Source organism: Caenorhabditis elegans, chromosome X (genome assembly GCF_000002985.6).
Source record: "Caenorhabditis elegans chromosome X".
NCBI classification, from domain to species: domain Eukaryota; kingdom Metazoa; phylum Nematoda; class Chromadorea; order Rhabditida; family Rhabditidae; genus Caenorhabditis; species Caenorhabditis elegans.
In genome coordinates, this window is record NC_003284.9 from 2,051,001 (window position 1) to 2,074,047 (window position 23,047).

The 23,047-nt window shown below is 36.2% G+C and overlaps 3 protein-coding genes and 2 non-coding genes across 6 annotated transcripts; 4 read left to right on the forward strand and 1 right to left on the reverse strand.

The window, feature by feature from the left end:
* The first annotated feature begins 823 nt into the window (after positions 1 to 823).
* On the forward strand, positions 824 to 3,048 carry Y102A11A.1 (MARVEL domain-containing protein). The gene is made up of 5 exons (NM_075977.3): positions 824 to 960; positions 1,009 to 1,197; positions 1,250 to 1,373; positions 2,429 to 2,567; positions 2,612 to 3,048. Exons 1-5 carry the CDS (start codon positions 907 to 909, stop codon positions 2,994 to 2,996), a joined length of 891 nt encoding a protein of 296 aa, NP_508378.1. The 5' UTR covers positions 824 to 906; the 3' UTR covers positions 2,997 to 3,048.
* Positions 3,049 to 5,198: 2,150 nt separating this feature from the next.
* Positions 5,199 to 5,348, forward strand: Y102A11A.11. The gene has a single exon (NR_070434.1). It is a non-coding gene; the product is annotated as an Unclassified non-coding RNA Y102A11A.11 (non-coding RNA).
* An 8,681-nt stretch (positions 5,349 to 14,029) lies between these two features.
* On the forward strand, positions 14,030 to 15,663 carry F49H12.7 (Exostosin domain-containing protein). Its single transcript, NM_001047789.4, has 4 exons — positions 14,030 to 14,255; positions 14,500 to 14,556; positions 14,603 to 14,707; positions 15,467 to 15,663. Exons 1-4 carry the CDS (start codon positions 14,043 to 14,045, stop codon positions 15,542 to 15,544), a joined length of 453 nt encoding a protein of 150 aa, NP_001041254.2. The 5' UTR covers positions 14,030 to 14,042; the 3' UTR covers positions 15,545 to 15,663.
* acl-4 (Phospholipid/glycerol acyltransferase domain-containing protein) lies at positions 15,554 to 19,444 on the reverse strand. 2 transcript variants are annotated; one of them, NM_075978.5, is made up of 10 exons: positions 19,244 to 19,441; positions 18,690 to 18,972; positions 18,526 to 18,588; positions 17,515 to 17,752; positions 17,281 to 17,430; positions 16,807 to 17,206; positions 16,451 to 16,752; positions 16,303 to 16,379; positions 16,116 to 16,205; positions 15,554 to 16,065 (listed from the first exon to the last, which is right to left on the reverse strand). In NM_075978.5, exons 1-10 carry the CDS (start codon positions 19,394 to 19,396, stop codon positions 15,968 to 15,970), a joined length of 1,854 nt encoding a protein of 617 aa, NP_508379.1. In that variant the 5' UTR covers positions 19,397 to 19,441; the 3' UTR covers positions 15,554 to 15,967. The 2 variants fall into 2 exon arrangements, with proteins under 2 accessions (NP_508379.1, NP_508380.2); NM_075979.8 differs by having other exon boundaries at positions 15,558 to 16,065; positions 16,116 to 16,214; positions 19,244 to 19,444.
* F49H12.11 lies at positions 18,242 to 18,391 on the forward strand. Its single transcript, NR_070435.1, has one exon. It is a non-coding gene; the product is annotated as an Unclassified non-coding RNA F49H12.11 (non-coding RNA).
* Positions 19,445 to 23,047: the final 3,603 nt, after the last annotated feature.

The window sequence follows — 23,047 nt, forward strand, 5'->3', positions numbered from 1 at the left end:
CAGCGTTGCAGTTCTCTGGAAAATAGAGCACGGCCAGTGAGACAAGGGAGACAAACTTCCCTACAAAAGTGGCTAAATATAATAATAAAACGTTCCAAACTTCCAACGTATCCTTATGACTTAAATTAATTAAATTATATGATAAAACACTCCGAAAAATTTAAATTTTTAAACATTTTCCAGTCAACATTTTGGCAAATTTCCAAATTTTCAAAAATATCAGCTTTCAAGGTAATCCAGAGTAATGTCGCATATTCGATTCTCAAAGTACCCGAACACAAATAACTAAAACAAAATTAAGGTATTAAAGCCGAAGAATTATCTTTTCTTGTCGATTTCTGACAGTATGCGGCGCAAAAACTGAGTAATTGCCACTTTTTGATAGTAAATAAAGAAACTTTCCAAAATTTTTTTTGAAAAGTTTTACCGTTATATGTGGCCTTTTTTGCAGCAGAAGAATTGTTTCTAACAATTTTCACATTAGCGCTAGTCTACCTTTTTGGAAATACCAAATAATAATTAACTTCATTTGAAAAATATTCCTCATCAATACTTTTTGAAACAGCTTCATGTTAAAACTGAAGTAGCTATTTTTTACATAATTGTTGAGTAGGATCAATCAAACTTCACTTGAACTAACTAATTGCAATTGTGTGTTTTGATGGTGTAAAATAAATCAATGACCTTTACACCAGTAATGCGATTTTCTCACCACTGGTGTGATCATCTTCTTAAATGACATTTCTTGACATCATCTGTGAAGTTCAAAATGTTTATCAATGAAAACTCCGCGTTTCCACCCGCAGCCGTTTGAGATAAGAAAAAAAAACGATAAAACCGAATGCGCCTTGTTCAGTTAAAATGTAAAAACCGCTTTTTTTTTTTGTTTGATTCTTGAATGAAAATATGACCAAATATATTCGAGTAAAAGAATCATATTGTGGTTGCATAAGTGTTCAGGTAAGTTTTTTGTTTTATTTTCAAAAATTCTACAAAACATGTTTTCAGTATTTTGCAATTATAGCCAGTTGTATCACATTGGCTTTTCAATTGACTTTTTCAATATTTTTTCTTATTTATGGCCAATTATGGGGCTTGATACCAATGGCTCTTACAATAGCAAGTCATTTGTTTTTTATGATTGTCATTCTCCAGTTTAAATCAACTATTTCAATTACAATTTATAGTGGAATAGAGGTCAGTAATTTATTTCAATTGAAAAAAAAATGAAATCAAATTATTTTTCCAGATAGCGTTTTCTTTCGTCATTTTAGGGTTTTCCATCTGGATTTTATCTTTTATACTTGATCCAAAAGTATCCTTCGTTTACAATTTTTGTGCAACAAAATTGTTATACACAAGCTGTTACGGTGGTGAGTTATTGAGTTGAAATGTTGATTTGCGCCAGGAAATTGCTGTAAAACATGCCCCTGGTACCACAGAGACCAAATATTTTAGTAGAAAAATTCAAAAATTTTTTATAAAATTATATATATATTTTTTTTTAATTGGAAAACAATCTCAGTTTCTACCTTTTTGGAAGTCGAAGATCAAAAAAATTTCCTTTAAATTTCATAGTTTACTTCTTTTTATAGTTCACTCGGTACTTTTCCGATTTCTGCCCTCCAAAATGTTTTCGAAAATTTCATTATTGAAACGTGAACTTTTTTTGTAATTTCAAATTTTTGTACTCAAAAACTCTAGGAATTCAAATTTGCGAAAGTACTCCAGTTTTTTTTTCAAAAAGTGGCAAAAACTCAGAAATTGTCACTTTTTGACTGTCAGTGAAAACTATTTTTTAAAAAGTTTTGAAAAGTTTTACATTAATACTTGGTAATTTTGGCTCAATAAACCGTTTAGTATTTTTATTTCAAACTCAGTTATGAAGTAGTGTAAGCTTGTGAGTGTAAAACAATATTTGCAACTTTTTCTGAGAAAGGGTGGGAGGCAGGGGTGCGCAACTATTGGCAATCAATACTTTCACAAAATGAGCTGTGTATCTCCAGATATTTAATCGAAATTTAGTGATAAAATATAAACAAATATTTTCTTTTTCTGAAAATACCATTTATTTAATTTGAAACAAAAAGGAGAAATTCTCAAAAATTGTCTTAAAGTAGAAAATTTCCGGATTTTTTCCCCAAATTTTGTCGGATATTATGTAGCACTTTTTCAGGGTTTTCAAATTGAGAAAAAAACGGTACTTTCAGATAATGCAATTGTTTTTCTATATTTGATCATTAAAGTTTATTGAAATATTTTGAGATCACATTCCCGCACTGGCTCATTTTGTGAAATTGTAAAATTGCCAACTGACAATCACCGCGCATCCCTGGCTGGAAGGTCAAAGCTCATTAATCCCAATTAAAAATTTGACAAAACTAGTGTCTTCATGCATTGTCACATATTTTGAAAATACTTATTCCAGGAACTCAGCTAGTTTCATTAATATGGGGCTGTATTTTCATTATATTCTTCTTCGCAAGTGTCCTTCTTCTCCCGGTTTTTCGAACCACGTGGAGAAACATCAAAGTGACCCGCAAATCATCCTCGGTATACATAGACGGGTATCAAATTTTGATTTTTGACATTGTTAACATTTTGCATTCAGAGATAACGCGCCTGTCCCTCCGGTGCAACCAATTTTCAATATCAACTCCGGCCCTCCGGCTGCTCAGCCAGCTCCACAACAAATTATGATACCTCCTCAGTTGTTCAATCAACAAATGCCTCAATTACAAAACCCACAGCAACACAATCAGATCTCCCAACAAACTCAGTCGCAAATGTTGCAACCACAACGACCACAACAACTCTATCCAGCATCTTCTGCCATAATGCAGCCTTCGGGTGTGATACACTTAAATCTCTATACAATTCAGCTTCCCAACGGACATCAAACTTATACAACTTCTTCCCCAATTATTGATCAACTTAGTTCTAACTACCTTGATAGTGTATCTCAAACTGAGCAGATAATCGAAGAACGGTTATAGTTTGATGTTCATGAAATTTTATTGCCTCTCACGATAAATGTAATCTATGGTTGTTAAAATATGATTATTATCAGAAAAAATTATATTTAGGAAATTATCAATCTGGCAAAAGACTGTCATCAAAACCATCAAAGTCATCATTGTTAGAGTCTGTTGTAGTTTTGTGTGTGCCAGTTTTTGGTCGGTTTGATATTGCAACAGGATCATCGTAGGAAAAATCTTCAGCTTCTGAAATAAAATAAAACGAATACTCAGAAAAACACACAGAAAAACCTTTGTTTTAAGTGGAAATACAACTTAAAACACAAGAAAACAAGAAGTGTGAAAAAATATTCGAAAATTGGATTTCAAGCAAAGGATAATATACTTTCATTACATTTTTGTAATACTCAAAACTATGAAATTCCCAAAAATCTAGAGCCTCACTGAAAAATTCTGAGCCGTTTCTACAAATTGAGAGCCTCACTCAAACTTTTAGCTTGACTCGTGTGTTTCTCATCCAAAAATTCTGAGAGCTTCACCAAAAATTCAGAACCTCAGAAAGCTTCACCGAAAATCGGGTAGCCTTTTCAGGAATAAAACAACAAAATTGATTTATGAAGTTGGAAAAATTCAGCAATAAAAACAGACAACCAACAAAAAGTATCCGATAAATCATCCAAAATATCAATTCTACAAGTACGCGTCTCCCTCGATGACACGTAGAGAACACTTTCCACTCGGCAACGGAACCGTCTTGCAATTGTCCGGATCTCTCTCTCCTGACTCAGAAATGGTTGAGCAATGTCATTGTCACCGGCAATCCAGTTAGCCGGAGTTGCCACTGAAGCCTTTGTGCCAAGCTAAACACCGTCGACCATGCGGAGAACTTCGCTGGAAATTATGAAAATTTTTAGACGCCAAGGCTAGGAAAACGACTACAAAAATTGTGGAACAACATACATTTTCAGACCAAAATTATATTAAAAGTGAATTTTTAGAATTTTCTAGTTTGAACTCGAGCAGCTCTTTCTGTAACTACTCTTGATTTTAAGAAAATATTTTTTTTTTAAGTGAAAAAGGTGAAATTGGGATTTTAATTTTTCGAATTTAAATTAAACCTTCCGCACTCACACAAAATTTCCGCCAAGTGAAATTTCTAGGTGTTTTTTTTTAATGTCTAGAATGTTTACAACCGTCGGTACTACTCACAGAAAACTTCTGTCAAGCGAAGCCGGATAGAGAATCTTCGCTTTGAGCTTTTTATCGGGCCCAAAAAGCCACACAGCGCGAGCCGAAAACCAGATTCCCTGCGAGTTCATCTCATCCGGATTAATCATTCCGAGTTCCGTACAGATTGATCGGTCCGTGTCGGCGATAATTTCAAATGGCAAATGACTCCCGCCATTGTTCAATTGTGCAGCCGAATTAATGTCCTTAGGCCAATCACGAAGAGTTTCGATGAAACGATACTGATTGCAAGGATCTGAGTGTGCCGTATATTTTACTATATGGCTTCCCAGTATATTTTACTCTCTGGCATCACACTATATTTTACTCTCTGGCTTCACATTATATTTTACTCTCTGGCTTCACATTATATTTTACTCTCTGGCTTCACACTATATTTTACTCTCTGGCTTCACAGTATAATTTACTATATGGCTTCCCAGTATATTTTACTCTCTGGCTACACACTACATTTTATTAGGTTGAACCGGAAGTCTTTGTGACTTGTTTAAACGTTTATTTCTCGAAGCAAGAGAAACGACAGGATAAATTTTATTTGCTATCATTATCAACAATATACTGCCAACTTGTGCGCAAATTATGAATGCCCTGCTTATAGAACCCTTCCAGGCGCAAGTCGAAATATTGCTTGAGTGCCATTTCGACACTTCCATGGGTATTGAAGGTTCTTTCCCAGAGGTCACGAGTTATACCTGAAAACGATCAGTATTCAGATGGAGCAATGTCTTGAGAATACGGTGGGTAAAGGAGAACCATCCATCCACGCCTGACCAGTTCTTGCAATACTTGTTTCAAGCCGTAGGGACGAGCGTTGTTTTGTTGAAAATAGAGTTGCTTGTCCATCAGGGGTGAACGATTGAAGACTTTCTTCAGGTCCCGTGGTTAGATAATGTAGAGTCCCCCAGTAATTATTTTGCCATCAGGTAGCAGTTCCCAGTAGATGGGGCCGTACACTCCCCACCACACTGTGAGCATGCCTTTTTTGGGGTGAAGGTCGGGTTTGGCGGCATCCTGTGGGGTCTCTCCTTCTCCAATCCACTGGTCACGCTTGTGGTTGTTCTGGTAGAGGACCCACTTCTCGTTTCCAGTGATGAGTGGGTCCAACCATCAATCGCCCCCGTGGAGAATGAGGAAGGAAATGGAATCATCCACTCAAAAATCAAGGTTGGCTTGTGTCAAGGTGTGAGGTATGAATCCACCCCTAATTTTCTTTATTCCGGGAGCTGCCAAGCTCTGTACGATGTTGGTTTGATGAGACCCAAGTGCGGTTGACAGCTCACGGGTAATTTGGAAAGGATCCGTTGCCACGGCTTTCTTCAATGCATCCAAATCCAATTTATGGGGTCTCATGATCCTCGAGAGAAAAGTCGTCCTTGTCGAAGCGGTGGAACCAATTGGGTATGATATTATAGTGATGATCATGTGTATGATAAACATTCTCAAGGAGACTCTCTAAATCCTTTATCCTGGTATGAAAGAGGAAGAAGTACAGCAAACCATGTCGGATGTGGACGGCACTATTTACATACATCGTTGGCTAACTAAACTCAGGTCAGAGGGAAGGGATTGGGGTGTTTTTTAAAATGAAGTTCCTTTACTCGTTGTTATACCCTAGCAACATAGGAACACCAAAGTGCAGATGCGGCGAGCGGTGGAGAAGCAAACCCAGTCACAAAGGCTTCCGGTTCAACCTAATACTTTCTGGCTTCCCAGTATAATTCACTCTCTGGCTTCACATAATAATTTACTCTCTGGCTTCACAGTAAAATTTACTATCTGGCTTCACACTATATTTTACTCTCTGGCTTCACACTATATTTTACTCTCTGGCTTCACACTATATTTTACTCTCTGGCTTCACAGTATATTTTACTCTCTGGCTTCACACTATTTTTTACTCTCTGGCTTCACCCTATATTTTACTCTCTGGCTTCACAGTATAATTTACTATATGGCTTCCCACTATATTTTACTCTCTGGCTTCACACTATATTTTACTCTCTGGCTTCACATAATAATTTACTCTCTGGCTTCACAGTATATTTTACTCTCTGGCTTCACAGTATAATTTGTTGTCACTTGGGCTCCGTAGAGCCCGTCCGTCTCAACTTTGCGGATATAGGCGCTTGGTCAGTTCACCCACAAACCCACAATCACCATCCGCATGAGTCGCTCACTCTCTGTTCCATTCGTTCACTCAGAAACATTCCATTCTTTAATTAATTAAATATTATTCTTTGATATATTCCAAATATATTCCAAATATATTCCAAATATATTCCATTTTGGGAGAATTTTTATGAATTTTTATGCTACAGGGGGTTTTGTCTTGAATTAATTTTTTTACATACAAGAAACAACTGTCAGATAGCTGATAATAATATTTTTTGATTGTAAAAATATGCCCCTTTGTCAACTTTTTTTCAATTATCAATTTTTGATACTCGAGAGTCTCATTCATTACCAATTCTAATATTTTTCATATATGAAATTTTATTGCTTTTTTTTGGTTTTAATTTTAAAACTGCTAGTTTTTTATTCATTTACCAGCCGCTGACCGCGCCTACGGCGCGGCCAACGACTGGCACCATTAAAAGTATTGACACACATACACTTCCAGAATTTTCTCGATATTTCTAGAAAGTTCTGGAACATTCCAGAATTTTCTCGATATTTCTAGAAAGTTCTGGAACATTCCAGAATTTTCTCGATTTTTCTAGAAAGTTCTGGAACATTCCAGAATTTTCTCGATTTTCCTAGAAAGTTCTGGAACATTCTAGAATTTTCTCGATTTTTCTAGAAAGTTCTGGAACATTCCAGAATTTTCTCGATTTTTCTAGAAAGTTCTGGAACATTCCAGAATTTTCTCGATTTTCCTAGAAAGTTCTGGAACACTCCAGAATTTTCTCGATTTTTCTAGAAAGTTCTGGAACATTCCAGAATTTTCTCGATTTTTCTAGAAAGTTCTGGAACACTCCAGAATTTTCTCGATTTTTCTAGAAAGTTCTGGAACATTCCAGAATTTTCTCGATTTTTCTAGAAAGTTCTGGAACATTCCAGAATTTTTCTCGATTTTTCTAGAAAGTTCTGGAACATTCCAGAATTTTCTCGATTTTTCTAGAAAGTTCTGGAACACTCCAGAATTTTCTCGATTTTTCTAGGAAGTTCTGGAACATTCCAGAATTTTCTCGAATTTTTTTTTGCCCGCCAAAATATTTTTCTCAGAAAATTTAAATTTCCCGCCAAAATTTTTTTTTTCAGAAAATTTAAATTTCCCGCCAAAATATTTTTTACAGAAAATTTAAATTTCCCGCCAAAATTTTGGGTCTCACCACGATGGGTCTCACCACGATGGGTCTCACCACGATGGGTATCACCTCGATGGGTCTCACCACGATGGGTCTCACCACGATGGGCCTCACCACGACGGGTCTCACTACGGTGGGTCTCGCCACGATGGATCTCACCACGATGGGTCTCACCACGATGGGTCTCACCACGATGGGTCTCGCCACGATGGGTCTCGCCACGATGGGTCTTGCCACGATGGGTCTCGCCACGATGGGTTTCACCACGATGGGTCTTTCCACGATGGGTTTCGCCACGATGGGTCTCGCCACGAATTTAAAATTTTCCAGAAGGTTCTAGAACAATCCAGAATTTTTTCGAATTTTCCAGAAGGTTCTGGAACATTCCAGAATTTTCTAGAATCTTCCAGAAGGTTCTAAAGCTTTTTAGAATTTTCCAGAAGGTTCTGGAACATTCTAGAATTTTCCAGAAATTCCCAGAAGGTTCTGGAACATTTCAGAAAAAAAATTTAAATTTCCCGCCAAAATATTTTTCACAGAAAATTTAAATTTCCCGCCAAAAAATTTTGGGTCTTACCACGGAGGGTCTCACTCACCACGACGGGTCTCACCACGACGGGTCTCACCACGATGGGTCTCACCACGATGGGTCTCCCCACGATGGGTCTCGCCACGAAGATCTCGCAGCAACATTTTTTAAAATTTTCCAGAAGGTTCTAGAACAATCCAGAATTTTTTCGAATTTTCCAGAAGGTTCTGGAACATTCCAGAATTTTCTAGAATTTTCCAGTAGGTTCTAAAGCTTTTCAGAAATTCCCAGAAGGTTCTGGAACATTTCAGAATTTTCCCGAAGTTTCCAATTTCCCTTCCAAAGACGGAAAGTCAATTTTTCCCAAACTACAGTAATCCTACCGTACTCCTACAGTACTCCTACAGTACTACTACAGTACCCCGCCCATATCCCCCTACTAACCCCAAACCTATATCTCTTCAAAAGACAAAAACTCAATTTTTCCTAAACTACAGTAATCCTACAGTACTCCTACAGTACCTCTACAGTACTACTACAGGTCCCCGACCATATCCCACTACTAACTCCAATCCTATATCTCTTCAAAAGACAAAAACACAATTTTTCATAAACTACAGTAATCCTACCGTACTCCTACAGTACTACTACAGGTCCCCGACCATATTCCACTACTAACTCCAATCCTATATCTCTTCAAAAGACAAAAACTCAATTTTTCCTAAACTACAGTAATCCTACAGTACTCCTACAGTACCTCTACAGTACTACTACAGGTCCCCGACCATATCCCACTACTAACTCCAATCCTATATCTCTTCAAAAGACTAAAACACAATTTTTCCTAAACTACAGTAATCCTACCGTACTCCTACAGTACTCCTACAGTACTACTACAGTACCCCGACCATATCCCACTAATAACTCCAAACCTATATCTCTTCAAAAGACAAAAACTCAATTTTTCCTAAACTACAGTAATCCTACAGTACTACTACAGTAATCCTACAGTACTACTACAGTACCCCGACCATATCCCACTACTAACCCCAAACCTATATCTCTTCAAAAGACAAAAACTCAATTTTTCCTAAACTACAGTAATCCTACAGTACTCCTACAGTACTCCTACAGTACTACTACAGTACCCCGACCATATCCCACTAATAACTCCAAACCTATATCTCTTCAAAAGACAAAAACTCAATTTTTCCTAAACTACAGTAATCCTACAGTACTACTACAGTACCCCGACCATATCCCACTACTAACCCCAAACCTATATCTCTTCAAAAGACAAAAACTCAATTTTTCCTAAACTACAGTAATCCTACAGTACTCCTACAGTACTCCTACAGTACTAGTACAGTACCCCGACCATATCCCACTACTAACTCCAATCCTATATCTCTTCAAAAGACTAAAACACAATTTTTCCTAAACTACAGTAATCCTACCGTACTCCTACAGTACTCCTACAGTACTACTACAGTACCCCGACCATATCCCACTAATAACTCCAAACCTATATCTCTTCAAAAGACAAAAACTCAATTTTTCCTAAACTACAGTAATCCTACAGTACTCCTACAGTACCTCTACAGTACTACTACAATACCCCGACCATATCCCACTACTAACCCCAAACCTATATCTCTTCAAAAGACAAAAACACAATTTTTATAAACTACAGTAATCCTACAGTACTCCTACAGTACCTCTACAGTACTACTACAGGTCCCCGACCATATCCCACTACTAACTCCAATCCTATATCTCTTCAAAAGACTAAAACTCAATTTTTCCTAAACTACAGTAATCCTACAGTACTCCTACAGTACTCCTACAGTACTACTACAGTACCCCGACCATATCCCACTACTAACTCCAATCCTATATCTCTTCAAAAGACTAAAACACAATTTTTCCTAAACTACAGTAATCCTACCGTACTCCTACAGTACTCCTACAGTACTACTACAGTACCCCGACCATATCCCACTACTAACTCCAATCCTATATCTCTTCAAAAGACTAAAACACAATTTTTCCTAAACTACAGTAATCCTACCGTACTCCTACAGTACTCCTACAGTACTACTACAGTACCCCGACCATATCCCACTAATAACTCCAAACCTATATCTCTTCAAAAGACAAAAACTCAATTTTTCCTAAACTACAGTAATCCTACAGTACTCCTACAGTACCTCTACAGTACTACTACAGGTCCCCGACCATATCCCACTACTAACTCCAATCCTATATCTCTTCAAAAGACAAAAACACAATTTTTCATAAACTACAGTAATCCTACCGTACTCCTACAGTACTACTACAGGTCCCCGACCATATCCCACTACTAACTCCAATCCTATATCTCTTCAAAAGACAAAAACACAATTTTTCATAAACTACAGTAATCCTACAGTACTCCTACAGTACCTCTACAGTACTACTACAGTACCCCGCCCATATCCCCCTACTAACCCCAAACCTATATCTCTTCAAAAGACAAAAACTCAATTTTTCCTAAACTACAGTAATCCTACAGTACTCCTACAGTACCTCTACAGTACTACTACAGGTCCCCGACCATATCCCACTACTAACTCCAATCCTATATCTCTTCAAAAGACAAAAACACAATTTTTCATAAACTACAGTAATCCTACCGTACTCCTACAGTACTACTACAGGTCCCCGACCATATTCCACTACTAACTCCAATCCTATATCTCTTCAAAAGACAAAAACTCAATTTTTCCTAAACTACAGTAATCCTACAGTACTCCTACAGTACCTCTACAGTACTACTACAGGTCCCCGACCATATCCCACTACTAACTCCAATCCTATATCTCTTCAAAAGACTAAAACTCAATTTTTCCTAAACTACAGTAATCCTACAGTACTCCTACAGTACTCCTACAGTACTACTACAGTACCCCGACCATATCCCACTACTAACTCCAATCCTATATCTCTTCAAAAGACTAAAACTCAATTTTTCCTAAACTACAGTAATCCTACAGTACTACTACAGTACCCCGACCATATCCCACTACTAACCCCAAACCTATATCTCTTCAAAAGACAAAAACTCAATTTTTCCTAAACTACAGTAATCCTACAGTACTCCTACAGTACTCCTACAGTACTACTACAGTACCCCGACCATATCCCACTACTAACTCCAATCCTATATCTCTTCAAAAGACTAAAACACAATTTTTCATAAACTACAGTAATCCTACCGTACTCCTACAGTACTACTACAGGTCCCCGACCATATCCCACTACTAACTCCAATCCTATATCTCTTCAAAAGACTAAAACTCAATTTTTCCTAAACTACAGTAATCCTACAGTACTCCTACAGTACTCCTACAGTACTACTACAGTACCCCGACCATATCCCACTACTAACTCCAATCCTATATCTCTTCAAAAGACTAAAACACAATTTTTCCTAAACTACAGTAATCCTACCGTACTCCTACAGTACTCCTACAGTACTACTACAGTACCCCGACCATATCCCACTACTAACTCCAATCCTATATCTCTTCAAAAGACTAAAACACAATTTTTCCTAAACTACAGTAATCCTACCGTACTCCTACAGTACTCCTACAGTACTACTACAGTACCCCGACCATATCCCACTAATAACTCCAAACCTATATCTCTTCAAAAGACAAAAACTCAATTTTTCCTAAACTACAGTAATCCTACAGTACTCCTACAGTACTCCTACAGTACTACTACAGTACCCCGACCATATCCCACTAATAACTCCAAACCTATATCTCTTCAAAAGACAAAAACTCAATTTTTCCTAAACTACAGTAATCCTACAGTACTCCTACAGTACCTCTACAGTACTACTACAGTACCCCGACCATATCCCACTACTAACCCCAAACCTATATCTCTTCAAAAGACAAAAACACAATTTTTATAAACTACAGTAATCCTACCGTACTCCTACAGTACTCCTACAGTACTACTACAGTACCTTGACATTATCCCCCAGCAACTCCCAACACAATACCTCTTCTGTAGACAAAAACTCAATTTTTCCCAAACTACAGTGACCCTACCGTATACCTACAGTACTCCTACAGTACTACTACAGTACCTTGACATTATCCCCCAGCAACTCCCAACCCAATACCTCTTCTGTAGACAAAAACTCTTCTTTTCCTAAACTACAGTAACCCTACCGTATACCTACAGTACTCCTACAGTACTACTACAGTACCTTGACATTATCCCTCACCAACTCTTAACCCAATACCTCTTCTGTAGACCAAAACTCAATTTTTCCCAAACTACAGTAACCCTACCGTATACCTACAGTACTCCTACAGTACTACTACAGTACCTTGACATTATCCCCCAGCAACTCCCAACCCAATACCTCTTCTGTAGACAAAAACTCAATTTTTCCTAAACTACAGTAACCCTACCGTATACCTACAGTACTCCTACAGTACTACTACAGTACCTTGACATTATCCCTCACCAACTCTTAACCCAATACCTCTTCTGTAGACCAAAACTCAATTTTTCCCAAACTACAGTAACCCTACCGTATACCTACAGTACTCCTACAGTACTACTACAGTACCTTGACATTATCCCCCAGCAACTCCCAACCCAATACCTCTTCTGTAGACAAAAACTCAATTTTTCCTAAACTACAGTAACCCTACCGTATACCTACAGTACTCCTACAGTACTACTACAGTACCTTGACATTATCCCTCACCAACTCTTAACTCAATACCTCTTCCAACTACAGAAAAGAGAGTTGAAAGATCAAAGATCAAACTACAAACTACAAACGGACGGAAGGACACGCGCTTTATATATAGTAAATAAATGATGTGCCACTTTATAATGTTCCAGCAAAACCATGAACTATCTTCAAAGAATTTTTGTTTACTCTTAAAATGTGTATTTCTGCAAATTACGAAAGAATTGAGAAATATATTTATTTTGTTAATTTGAATTTAAAAAACTATTCATGTTTCTTATTGAGTGTAGTTTTTCAAACTCTGCATGATTTTGAAAAAAAAAAGTAATAGCCTCAAAAGTTTCTACTCTTCTCTCCCCAAATTTTTACCAAATTCAAAAAAAATTTATAAATTTCATCTGATTTTTTGAACATTGGAAAAGTCTCATTTTTGCTACTTTTTTTGAAGTCGTCGGTCAAAAAAAAATTCTCCCGAATTTCATGGCTCATTTATATTTCAATTATATATTTCAAAAACTGTAGGGTTCGAACAGTGCTACAAAAAGTGAAAAAAATTAGTAATTGACACTTGACTGCCAATAAAAAATTTTCAGAAATTTTTTGCTAGTTTTTCTATAATATTCGGCACCACATGAATAACTTTTAACAGTTTCTTCACTGGCGGTACTCCACCTTTCAACATTTTCGTACGTTTTCAGACGGTTTCAACTATTTTAAGTAGTTTTTGAGACAAATTTGTAATCGGCACTTTTTACGCGGCACTTCTATTTATAAAGTGGGAAACATTTTAGATAACCTGGAAAAATGTTTTCAGCCGGCATATTTTTTTAAAATGTGTAGATAATTGCTTTAATGCCATATAATGCTATGTAAGTATATTTTTTTTTAAAGTTCTTTGTTAAAATCCATAATTTGAAATGGAAAAAGCCCCGAAAAATAATTGTCCCATTGTTTTAGTTTTTATTCCCTTTTTTTCAGGTTTTTTAGAATCGAACCACGTGACGGATTATTTTTCTTTTGTGAAAAATTGAATGCCTCACTCTTCGTCATTTCAGTCTCGCACGACATCTTTTCAATTCAATTGATGTTTTGTTCTGGTTTTGGTAATACGTATACATTTCTTTTTTCTTCAATACGGAGCATTCAGCTATTTTTAAAAGAACTTTCATATTGAATTAGTGTAAAAACTTGTGATTTTTTTCAAATTTCAGCAGATGACAATTCCGGTTGCAAAACCATATCCCAGTGGAGAAGGTGTGGAATATCCCAGAAATATGTATTTTTTCGACAATGCAACTAACGATGAAATTGTGATTTTAGAGGAGCAGCAACATGATCCAAGAGTCATTCTGTTAGCTCAACTACGTAATTGTCTATTTGTACCTTATCGACAAACATTTAAAACAAACGTTCCAGAAGTAGTATATGTGAGTTTACCATCACTGGGGGAAGTATTTTCAAACGGCTACTATAGTGCTAAAATGTTCAAATATCATAGTGAAACTTTTCAAAAAAATTGTTTATATTTTTTTAATTACTGGCAATTCGGCAAAACTTTGACTGAAAATTTTGAAAAACCTAAAAACTTTTGAAGTGTTTTTTAGCATAAATACTCTATACCAATATGTTTAACAACAAATTAAAAAAAAAATAGACAACCTCTGTATTCAGAACGACTTCACTGATAGAAGTTCTCATTGGAAAGACTATGTAGACAAAGGAGGATGGGTGAGTTAAAGCAAGTTTGAACGCTTGAAATAAGTCTGAAATTTAGAAAAATATCAGAAAGTCACATCAACTTATTGCTAAATTGGTGGCAAATAGTATTGCACAAGAATATCATTTATTGGCAAAAATTGGAGAAGAACAAAAGTGCTCGGTAAGTTTTACGAAATTTGAATATTTACAAACACTATTTTTATTAGTGATTAGAAAAATACGGCAACCAAATTTTTCAAAACGTTTTTGAAAATAGTTAAACGTGATGCATTTATCAAAAAAAAAACTGATCAAATTAATTTTTGAAAAACTTTCATACATTTTTGGAAAATCACATAATTATGCACAGGTGGACAACAATTTTTCTCGGATTTTTCGATTTTTTTTTGGGCTGTCGAGAGCCGAGAGCCGTACAGTTTTGCTCCACTCTGAAACTTTATTTTTCTCTCTTAGAAACAAGTGAATAAATGATACATATAAAATCGAAATACAGCGCACACAGGTGCTAAAGAACCTACTCATTTTCATTAAAGGAGCTTGAACCATTTTTTAATTTTTCATGAAAAACAAGTAATGGTATCGGGTTCAGCACACCAAAAAACTTATGGACCTAGAAATTCATTCCGCTTCCCCATAAATTGGGTGCACATTAGCAAAAATATGAAACATCGACCGCTCAAATGCAATAGGACCCCCAACGATTTTCCGAAATTCGAGAAGTTTTCCGAAATTTCTAACACACAATCAAATAACATATTTTGAGTTTTAAAAAATCGAATACTGTTGCAAAAAATGAGATAAAAAATATTTAGGAAAATTTTAAAGCAGCTTTAAAAAAGCTTTAACTGCGAAGTTCAGAATTTATATTTTGCAGCACCGTATAAATTTATTATGCCTAATCAAATCAAACTCATTTCAGTTCGGCCTCGAGAACATTGCACTTCATCTTCGCGATGTCATCAGCATGGAAACGTTCTTCACGAGTCTTCTATTCTAACAAACTGCACAAAAAAGAGAACAATTTATTCAATTGTTATTTTCATAGTGTAATAAACAATCAAATGCAAAAACGGAATCGGCTGTAAATAACCCGTCAATAAATCAGTGACTACCTAATGTGGACTACAACGCACTTTCCTGAAAAATTAGACCTCGATAATTCTACACAAGACAAGACATTAGTGGGGGAGGGTGGGGGACAAAAACACGTGCTGTAGAATCAAAAATAAGAGCTGCTAGAGAGTTGTATAAAACGTAGACGTCAACGTCATCTGATTTGAAAAAGAAACAAACAAGTTATGGTTGATTTGACATGATACTAATGAGAGAATTGAAAACTCTTGATGTTATCCGTAAGAATGGAACCCTAAAATTATAAAATGATAATCATTTGTGTCTGTGGGAGGTGGTGGGGAGGTGATCAAGTTTTCACCAAAGAAACTGTATCGGAAAGAGGTTTGTTAGGAAGAATATTTGATTCGCCGGCAGGATCGTCATTTTCATTTTCATCGTGTGCATCTGAAATAAAAATTGAATCATTGAGAGGAATATTATTTGCAATTGCTCACCTATTGTTTCGTCTTCCTCCTCGTCGATAAAAACGTCTTCTGGCAAATCCTCAAGAGAATTGTATCCAGATACCGGCTTGTCTACCAAATCTGAAGAAGCTGATAAGATCATATTAAGTCTATTTCAATTTTTAAAAAAATTCAAAAACTTTAAAGGCAAAACTGAAAATTTAAAAAAAAAACCTACAATCAGAAGTAACATCTACATCTTCATCCTTGACAACTTCCGATACAGACGTATAGCGAGAAAGTCGATTGGCATATCTGAAATAAAAATTAATTTTTTTTTTTGGTTTAATTCTTAGTTATCTTATTTATTCTTATTTATAACAAACCGTTCTTGCTGCTTGGCCACCATTTTTGGCGGAACTTTTGCTCTCTTCAGTCCTCCATCCCATTCCAAATCGACCAGGCCACCTTTGTTGGCAATTTCTTTTTTCACGCGGTTCGCAAAGTCGACGGCATCCTCTCCATCTCGTCTTGTCATTGGCGGCAGGTACCAGACATTGCAAATAATGGCCCACGAAGTCATCATTCTCATGATATATCCGCACCACGATTGCTCTGAGCTGTTCCAGAACGCGTCTCCGAAACGTGAATCGTATTTCATTGCAATTGGGTAGATGGTTGTGCCAATCTGAAATGTTAACAGTTTATGAAAAAATCAATACCTATAATAAGTTCAACAAACCTCAAAAGATCCTTTCTTAAACATCATAACAGACGTGTTATTGATGCAGGTGCCTTCTGGGAAGATCAAAATTGGAAGTTTATCCGGATTGGTGCAATGTTCCTTCAATTTTTGAGCAACTACAAGACGATCCTTGGCTTCACTTCTCTCAAACCAAATATGACTTGAAGCTCGCGAAAGTGCTCTTTGTACAATACCCAAGAGTCCTTCGTGTTTCTGTCCGATCAATGCATATACATTGTCGATGGAAAGAATGAGAGCATCAATTGGAGAGGTGTGGTTTGCGACGCAGATTCCTTGTGCCTGCGCTTTATAGTGTTCATCGTGAAAGTATACCACAGCCGTGAGACTTCTTGAAAGGATTCGGTAGCAAATAAGCATACACTTGTGGTTGAGAGCTCTGAAAAGATACGTTTAGATATATAGATCTTTTTTCCGATTCAAATTTTGAATTTCGAGAAGAAATGCACATACTTTTTCCAGTTTCCAATTGGAACAAGACCAATGAGCGCTGTCGAACTGATCAAAAACACGAGACCGATGCAGAAAACAGTGAAGCGAAGTGGCAACATAACGCAGTAGCGGAACATGAACCCAAGAATCCATAGAGCACTCAACTTCCAGCTGAAATAGTGTTGTTCTTTGATCTTGCCTAATAGTATTACTACTATTATGTTAACATGTGCACTTTTTTGCTGATAAACTCACTTGACAAACTGATAAAATTTGATGCTGGTTCTGGTCAACATGTTCCAGCTCACCAACTGTTCCGCTTCGAACCGACTCGTCACCTCGTCCTCAATTATCGCCTCCATTCCAGCCTTCACAAAATCTACCGAATCACGAATTGCAGCCCATCCTCGACTTCTGACAAACACCTCATCAGGAATGTCTTCAGAAAAGTTATCGTCAAGGTAGATTTGTGTCTCTCGTTTGATGATTCCCACTGGAACAATTCAATGAAAAAACATGTATTTATAATTGGCATTTTTTGTGATTAATCGAATTACGTACTAATAGGCTAACTTCTACTGGAGGCACTAATGAGATCAGAAACTGGTAACTTCAAAAATTATTTTAAGTTTCAGAAATCGGTATAATATTTTCAAAAGTGATACAAATTAACTGAACCAAAGCAGTGAAATTGCAACCAAACATACAAATTATACCCACTTAAAATATAAAGCAGTATGAGAAATGTGGAGAAAGAAGAAAAAAAATCAGAAAAGGTACTACCACAACTCAAAACTTGATAAAATTTTATTTAGGAGTAGCGCCACTGAGGAAATTGTTAAAAACCAATTATACTGTGCCAAACGTACCAAATATCAAAGTAAAACTTTTCAGAATGTTTTTGAAAGGGTTTTTTTGCTTTAAAAAGTGGCAATTACATAGTTTTTGCCAATTTTTTGGAAGTCGTCAAATCTTGGAATTTTATGGAATATGTAGTTTTATTTCAAGTATTAATGTATTAATGTTTAAACATTGTAGGGGTTAGGACTTACGGCAGTGCTATAGTTTTCTCAAAAACTGTCAAAAGCCCAGTAATTGCCAGTTTTTGACTGTCAATAACAATTTTTAGTTCCAAAATTTTTGAAAAGTTTTACTATTATATTTGGTCATTTGGGCATCGTGAAAATAGTTTTTCACAGTTTCTCCACTGGCTCTACTCCACTTTCAACATATTTAAAACTACCCGATCAAATGATTACAACATACATGTGCTGCTTTCAGACATCTTTCTATTTCGGAGACTGCAGCATGATCCAACGGAGGCGAGACCTGAAATGAGATACCCAACCTGACAAAACAAAACGAGAAAATGGGGGTACATGCTTTATAAAGAAGCTAGCATGCTTTTCTGTTTTACTCTATCAACTCACTAGTAGTTGATCCAAACTTTCTCTTTAAACACGACTCGTCACCAAAGTCAGAGTCAACTGACGGAAAGTCTTCTCCAGAATCATGGCTTTCCGTTTCACTCCGAGCCTCAATTTCATCATCCGTGATTCCATCTGTGGCTTCAAAATGTGGAGTCTCCATACTTCTGATCTCATCTTCGTCGTCATCGGCTTCTTCGGAAAGCTTGTTGAGAAAAAATGGAGCGGTCAGAGCGCTCTCTTTCCTTCTAATCTTTTCGGTTGTTTTGATTTGGCGAGCACCCCACTGAAAAAGTAATATACTATATACTACTTATACATTACTCTAATATCAATTCGTTACAAGTCGGTGGTTTTTCTTTCCAACAACGTTGTTTTTCGTCACTGTTTTTTATCAATCTGGCCAGGCCATCAGACCATATTTGGGCGAAAGATAGAAGAAAAATGTCTGAACGCTGTTTGATAAGACAATAGATTTCGAGTTGTTCCCAAATAATTTATGATGAAGAAAAAAAGAAAACTTCTTGACCTTCAATCTCAGAAATAGAAATACAAACCTCGAATATGTTGATCAATGTGTCCACGTACATCTGCCGCAATCCAAGGGACTTTCCAAATGTTGCCAGAATGATGCATAGCAAGACGGTCAGTGCCACTGGTGGAAAGGCAAATGTAGTTAATACAAAGAGCAAATGCTCGATTCCGAGCATACTGCCAGTTGTTTTTCGTTTTGTATTCCTATTTTCGATTTGGTTCTGTAAAAAAATATAAAAAGTAAATCAAAATTCAGTAATAGAAAGTTTCAACACATTAAAGCGGAAAAGGAAATGGAGGCGGTCAGTTGAGATGACGGAATGTGTCAGTGAAAATAGAAACATTTTCTGCGATAAGTTACCGGAGCAATGAAGGTGAAGCACGCGGTGGGAAACCACCAGACTGTGCTGAAAATGTGTCAATCGGAGAAAAACTGCGTCGAACTAAAAGTGCAAAGCGACAAATATTTGAAAAAAAAACTAGGAGAGACTATCAAAATGTTTCGATTATAACCCAATGTACACGAGACAAAAAGTAAAAAAAAAAGATCACGGTAGTTCAGAGGAAATTACGTCATTTTGACGAAAAAAGATATGACAAAAAAAGAAAAGTTGGTCTCCAAGTGGGACGATTTGATTGCATTCAACAGTTGTTCTTTTCAGTGTAACTGGAGAACCATAAAATTGGTCTTTGAGGTGTCACTCGAGACCGGGAAAACATTAATAGAATAAGACAAAAAATGCCAGACCGAAACAGATATAATTTGTTGACTTGTTCGATTTGTTAATATTTTTTTTTGCAGATGGGGAAAAGAAGCCGCAGGGTGGGCAGAGAAATAACAAGAAAAGTGGAACGAAGGCAACGTGAACCCATTACTGCGAATGCGAACTAGTCATATTTGTACAATGAGATGGAGCGATGGAGCGCGATTGCTTGCTTTGATTGCACATTTTGGCAGTGGCCATGTTACTTTTTTTAAAGACGAATAGTTTTAATAGTTTTTAGCATTTGGTTTTCAAAAGAAAGTTACTAATTTTCATTCATTCAAAATTTCGAAATCAGTATCGGCTAATGCAACGTAAGTTTATTTTCAAGTTTTCAAAGTTATTTTCAAAATTTTTTAGCCTGACTAATCATCACGATTTTCAAAAGAATATAAGATTTTTCCTTATGATTTTAGATTTTTAACAAAAAATTCCGTTTGTTAGTAGCAAGATAAAACAAAACAAAATACAAGAAAAAAACAAAAAACGACTCAAGGGCAAGTGGTCGATTTCACAATGACAGTGCGAGGAAAGCGAGTGACACGTGACTTGAGGTCACCCCGCCTCGGTTTACTCATGCGATGGATGCGCGGGTGAGCAGCTGCGGTCCGCAATATGTCGTCTTATGCGGTGTTTGCACCGAACTGCGCAGTAATTGTTTGCCGGCGGACTATGACGAAACACGTTGCGAACGTGGCGTTTTAGTGAAAAGTGGGCAATGATTGAGGATTCAGGATAAGGAACTGGAAAAGAATAAAGAATAATTGGGTCTGCATTTATTATCTAATGAAGTGAAGAGATAATATTGTTGACAGAACTTGTCACGGTTATCAGTTTCGCGGATTCTCCCATTCGTTCTGTGGTGTCTTATGCAAATAAACAAATTTTTGGGGGGTGTTCTCTCCTGAAAGTTTCGTTGAAACGGTTTTAAATGACTAGATGTTCAGTTGTTAAGGGAGTTCACTTGCAAATTTCAAAGGTGGAAAATGTCAAATAGACATTTGGGCAACCCTAAAATCTTTAAAATATAAAACTTAGGATAACAAAATGTTTATTTTGCTGGACTTAAAACGAACCTGAAGAATCGAATTTTATAACGAGATTTCACGAAAATTTCGAAAAGGCAGTAGGTTTTAGGTAAAGTTATCTTTAATTTCTCTGTGTTTTGCGGTCGGAAATATTCAAAAATTGTTTTATGATGCATATTTGGTTTGTTTGTAAAAGTTGAAAATTTTGGAGATTTAGCTGAAATTGGGCACGTTCCAACTAAACACCATTGGAATTAATGCAATTATATGGTTTGTTACTCTATGAGAAACTTGTTTTTATTCAATATTGACGATAAGGATCTTTGGTGGCTTTTCAAATAGTTTAACCCTGGACTTTGAGATTAAAAAGTGGATGCACCAGGTGTCCAACTTCCCGTATCTCTTCACTCGGTGGTTTCCATCTTTTGTGACAACACTTGACACCGGAAGTCACTCAAAACCTGATTGCACACCTTTCAAAACAAAGGTGGTGTGAAAAAAAAATGGTTTTCTGATTTTGTGATTTACTTTTTTTCCATTTTTTCTCTTTTTGAAGAATTTCCTAATGTCTTTACGTTTCTCTCTTGTTAGTTTTTTGCCGTGTCCCAGTTTTCATGATTGTTTTCGATTGAAAAAAAAGTAGCGAGAAAATCTCTTTCCGTTCTTCGGAAAAATGAAGATATGCAAGAATCGGTTTTCAAAAGTGACAATTGAGATATTCTCCTCACCTGGTACAGCCAAAGAGAGAACGCTGCAGTGTTTGCTCAGCAACGTATTGTGCTGAGTTGTGCACCCCGAAGAATGGTCAACACAGATTGTCGCCAAATTAAACTTCTTTTCAAATTTTCAATGATAACGACTTACTAAAATTTTTGGAGCACGAATTTTTAAGTAGTTTTGACAATAAAAACTTGTTGCCTATTCGAAGCACATCAAAGAGCAATCAATCTGTGATCTTTATGTAGGCGTAAAAAACTAAAGGTTTCATGGGAGACTGAGGTTTACAAATTTTTTACTAGAGGTTTTTGAAATGCATGAAATTTCAAAACTTTTGGTACCGATTTTTGCCATAGTGTATTCCCTCATAAAATATGATAAAAGCTCGATAATGAGAAAAAAATAAAAAATTTGGAGGCAAAATCCAAGTAAATAAACGGCTGCTTTACGACATTCAAACGATTTGATATTGAAGAAAATGCCTCCGTGTTTTTATTTTATTCTTTGTTTACTTGACACAGGTAGCTAATTTTTTCGTTTCAAGATTATTTTGGTGATTCTTTATTATATTTTAATTTTCCAGCTGAAATGTCTGATTGTCATATTAAAACTTTTTAAAACAATGAAAACTCACTGTCCACCTACACAGCATAATTTCGAAAGTTGACCAAAAAAAAGTTTTTTCTACAAATTGTATTTTTAAACTGCATTTAAAATGTTTACATTTGAAGGTTTTAAATGCTCAAACCTGCAAAAATGCTCAAGTTTGGCAATTTACTAAAACTTAGGCTGAAATTATTGAAAACTCTAAAGCTTTTTTGTCAGTGAAGTATCGTTTCACTGACGTTACTTCACTGACAATAACCTTAAGTTTTCCAAATGGTACATAAATTTGATACTTGCGTTGCAAAGTTTTCACAATTGACGTGGGAGTCAATCTTAGGTTTATTAGAAAATTGGGTACTTATGGGTTTCGTTCCCCCCAAAATGTTTTTATTTCTAAAATTTCATTTTCTAATTTTCAAATTAAAAACGTGAACAAAAGTACGAAACAAAGCATTCATTTCTACAAATCGTTTCAAAACGTTCCCCTTTTTGTGGTTAATTGAAACTTAGAAAATTAAGATATTTTGGGGGGAACGAAACCCATAAGTACCGAAAATTGATAAACATGTATATAGTTAGTTTGCTCATTGTATCTATTCTACACATTTGTTTTCAAGCTCTCAATAGTTTTCTGTTATCAGAATATCTCATAGCAAACCTAACAGCAATAACATAATTCGACTACTACCGCATTCAATAATTTACAATTTTG

Coding starts and splice junctions, on each gene's coding strand:
- Y102A11A.1 (NM_075977.3), top strand. CDS start 907: ATGACCAAATATATTCGAGTAAAAGAATCATATTGTGGTTGCATAAGT. Junction 961..1,008: donor GTGGTTGCATAAGTGTTCAG/GTAAGTTTTTTG, acceptor ACATGTTTTCAG/TATTTTGCAATTATAGCCAG. Junction 2,568..2,611: donor TCCTCGGTATACATAGACGG/GTATCAAATTTT, acceptor TTTTGCATTCAG/AGATAACGCGCCTGTCCCTC.
- acl-4 (NM_075978.5), bottom strand. CDS start 19,396: ATGCTCGGAATCGAGCATTTGCTCTTTGTATTAACTACATTTGCCTTT. Junction 18,973..19,243: donor CATTGATCAACATATTCGAG/GTTTGTATTTCT, acceptor TTACTTTTTCAG/TGGGGTGCTCGCCAAATCAA. Junction 16,066..16,115: donor GGAGGAAGACGAAACAATAG/GTGAGCAATTGC, acceptor TTTTTATTTCAG/ATGCACACGATGAAAATGAA.
- F49H12.7 (NM_001047789.4), top strand. CDS start 14,043: ATGACAATTCCGGTTGCAAAACCATATCCCAGTGGAGAAGGTGTGGAA. Junction 14,256..14,499: donor ACGTTCCAGAAGTAGTATAT/GTGAGTTTACCA, acceptor CTCTGTATTCAG/AACGACTTCACTGATAGAAG. Junction 14,708..15,466: donor GAGAAGAACAAAAGTGCTCG/GTAAGTTTTACG, acceptor AACTCATTTCAG/TTCGGCCTCGAGAACATTGC.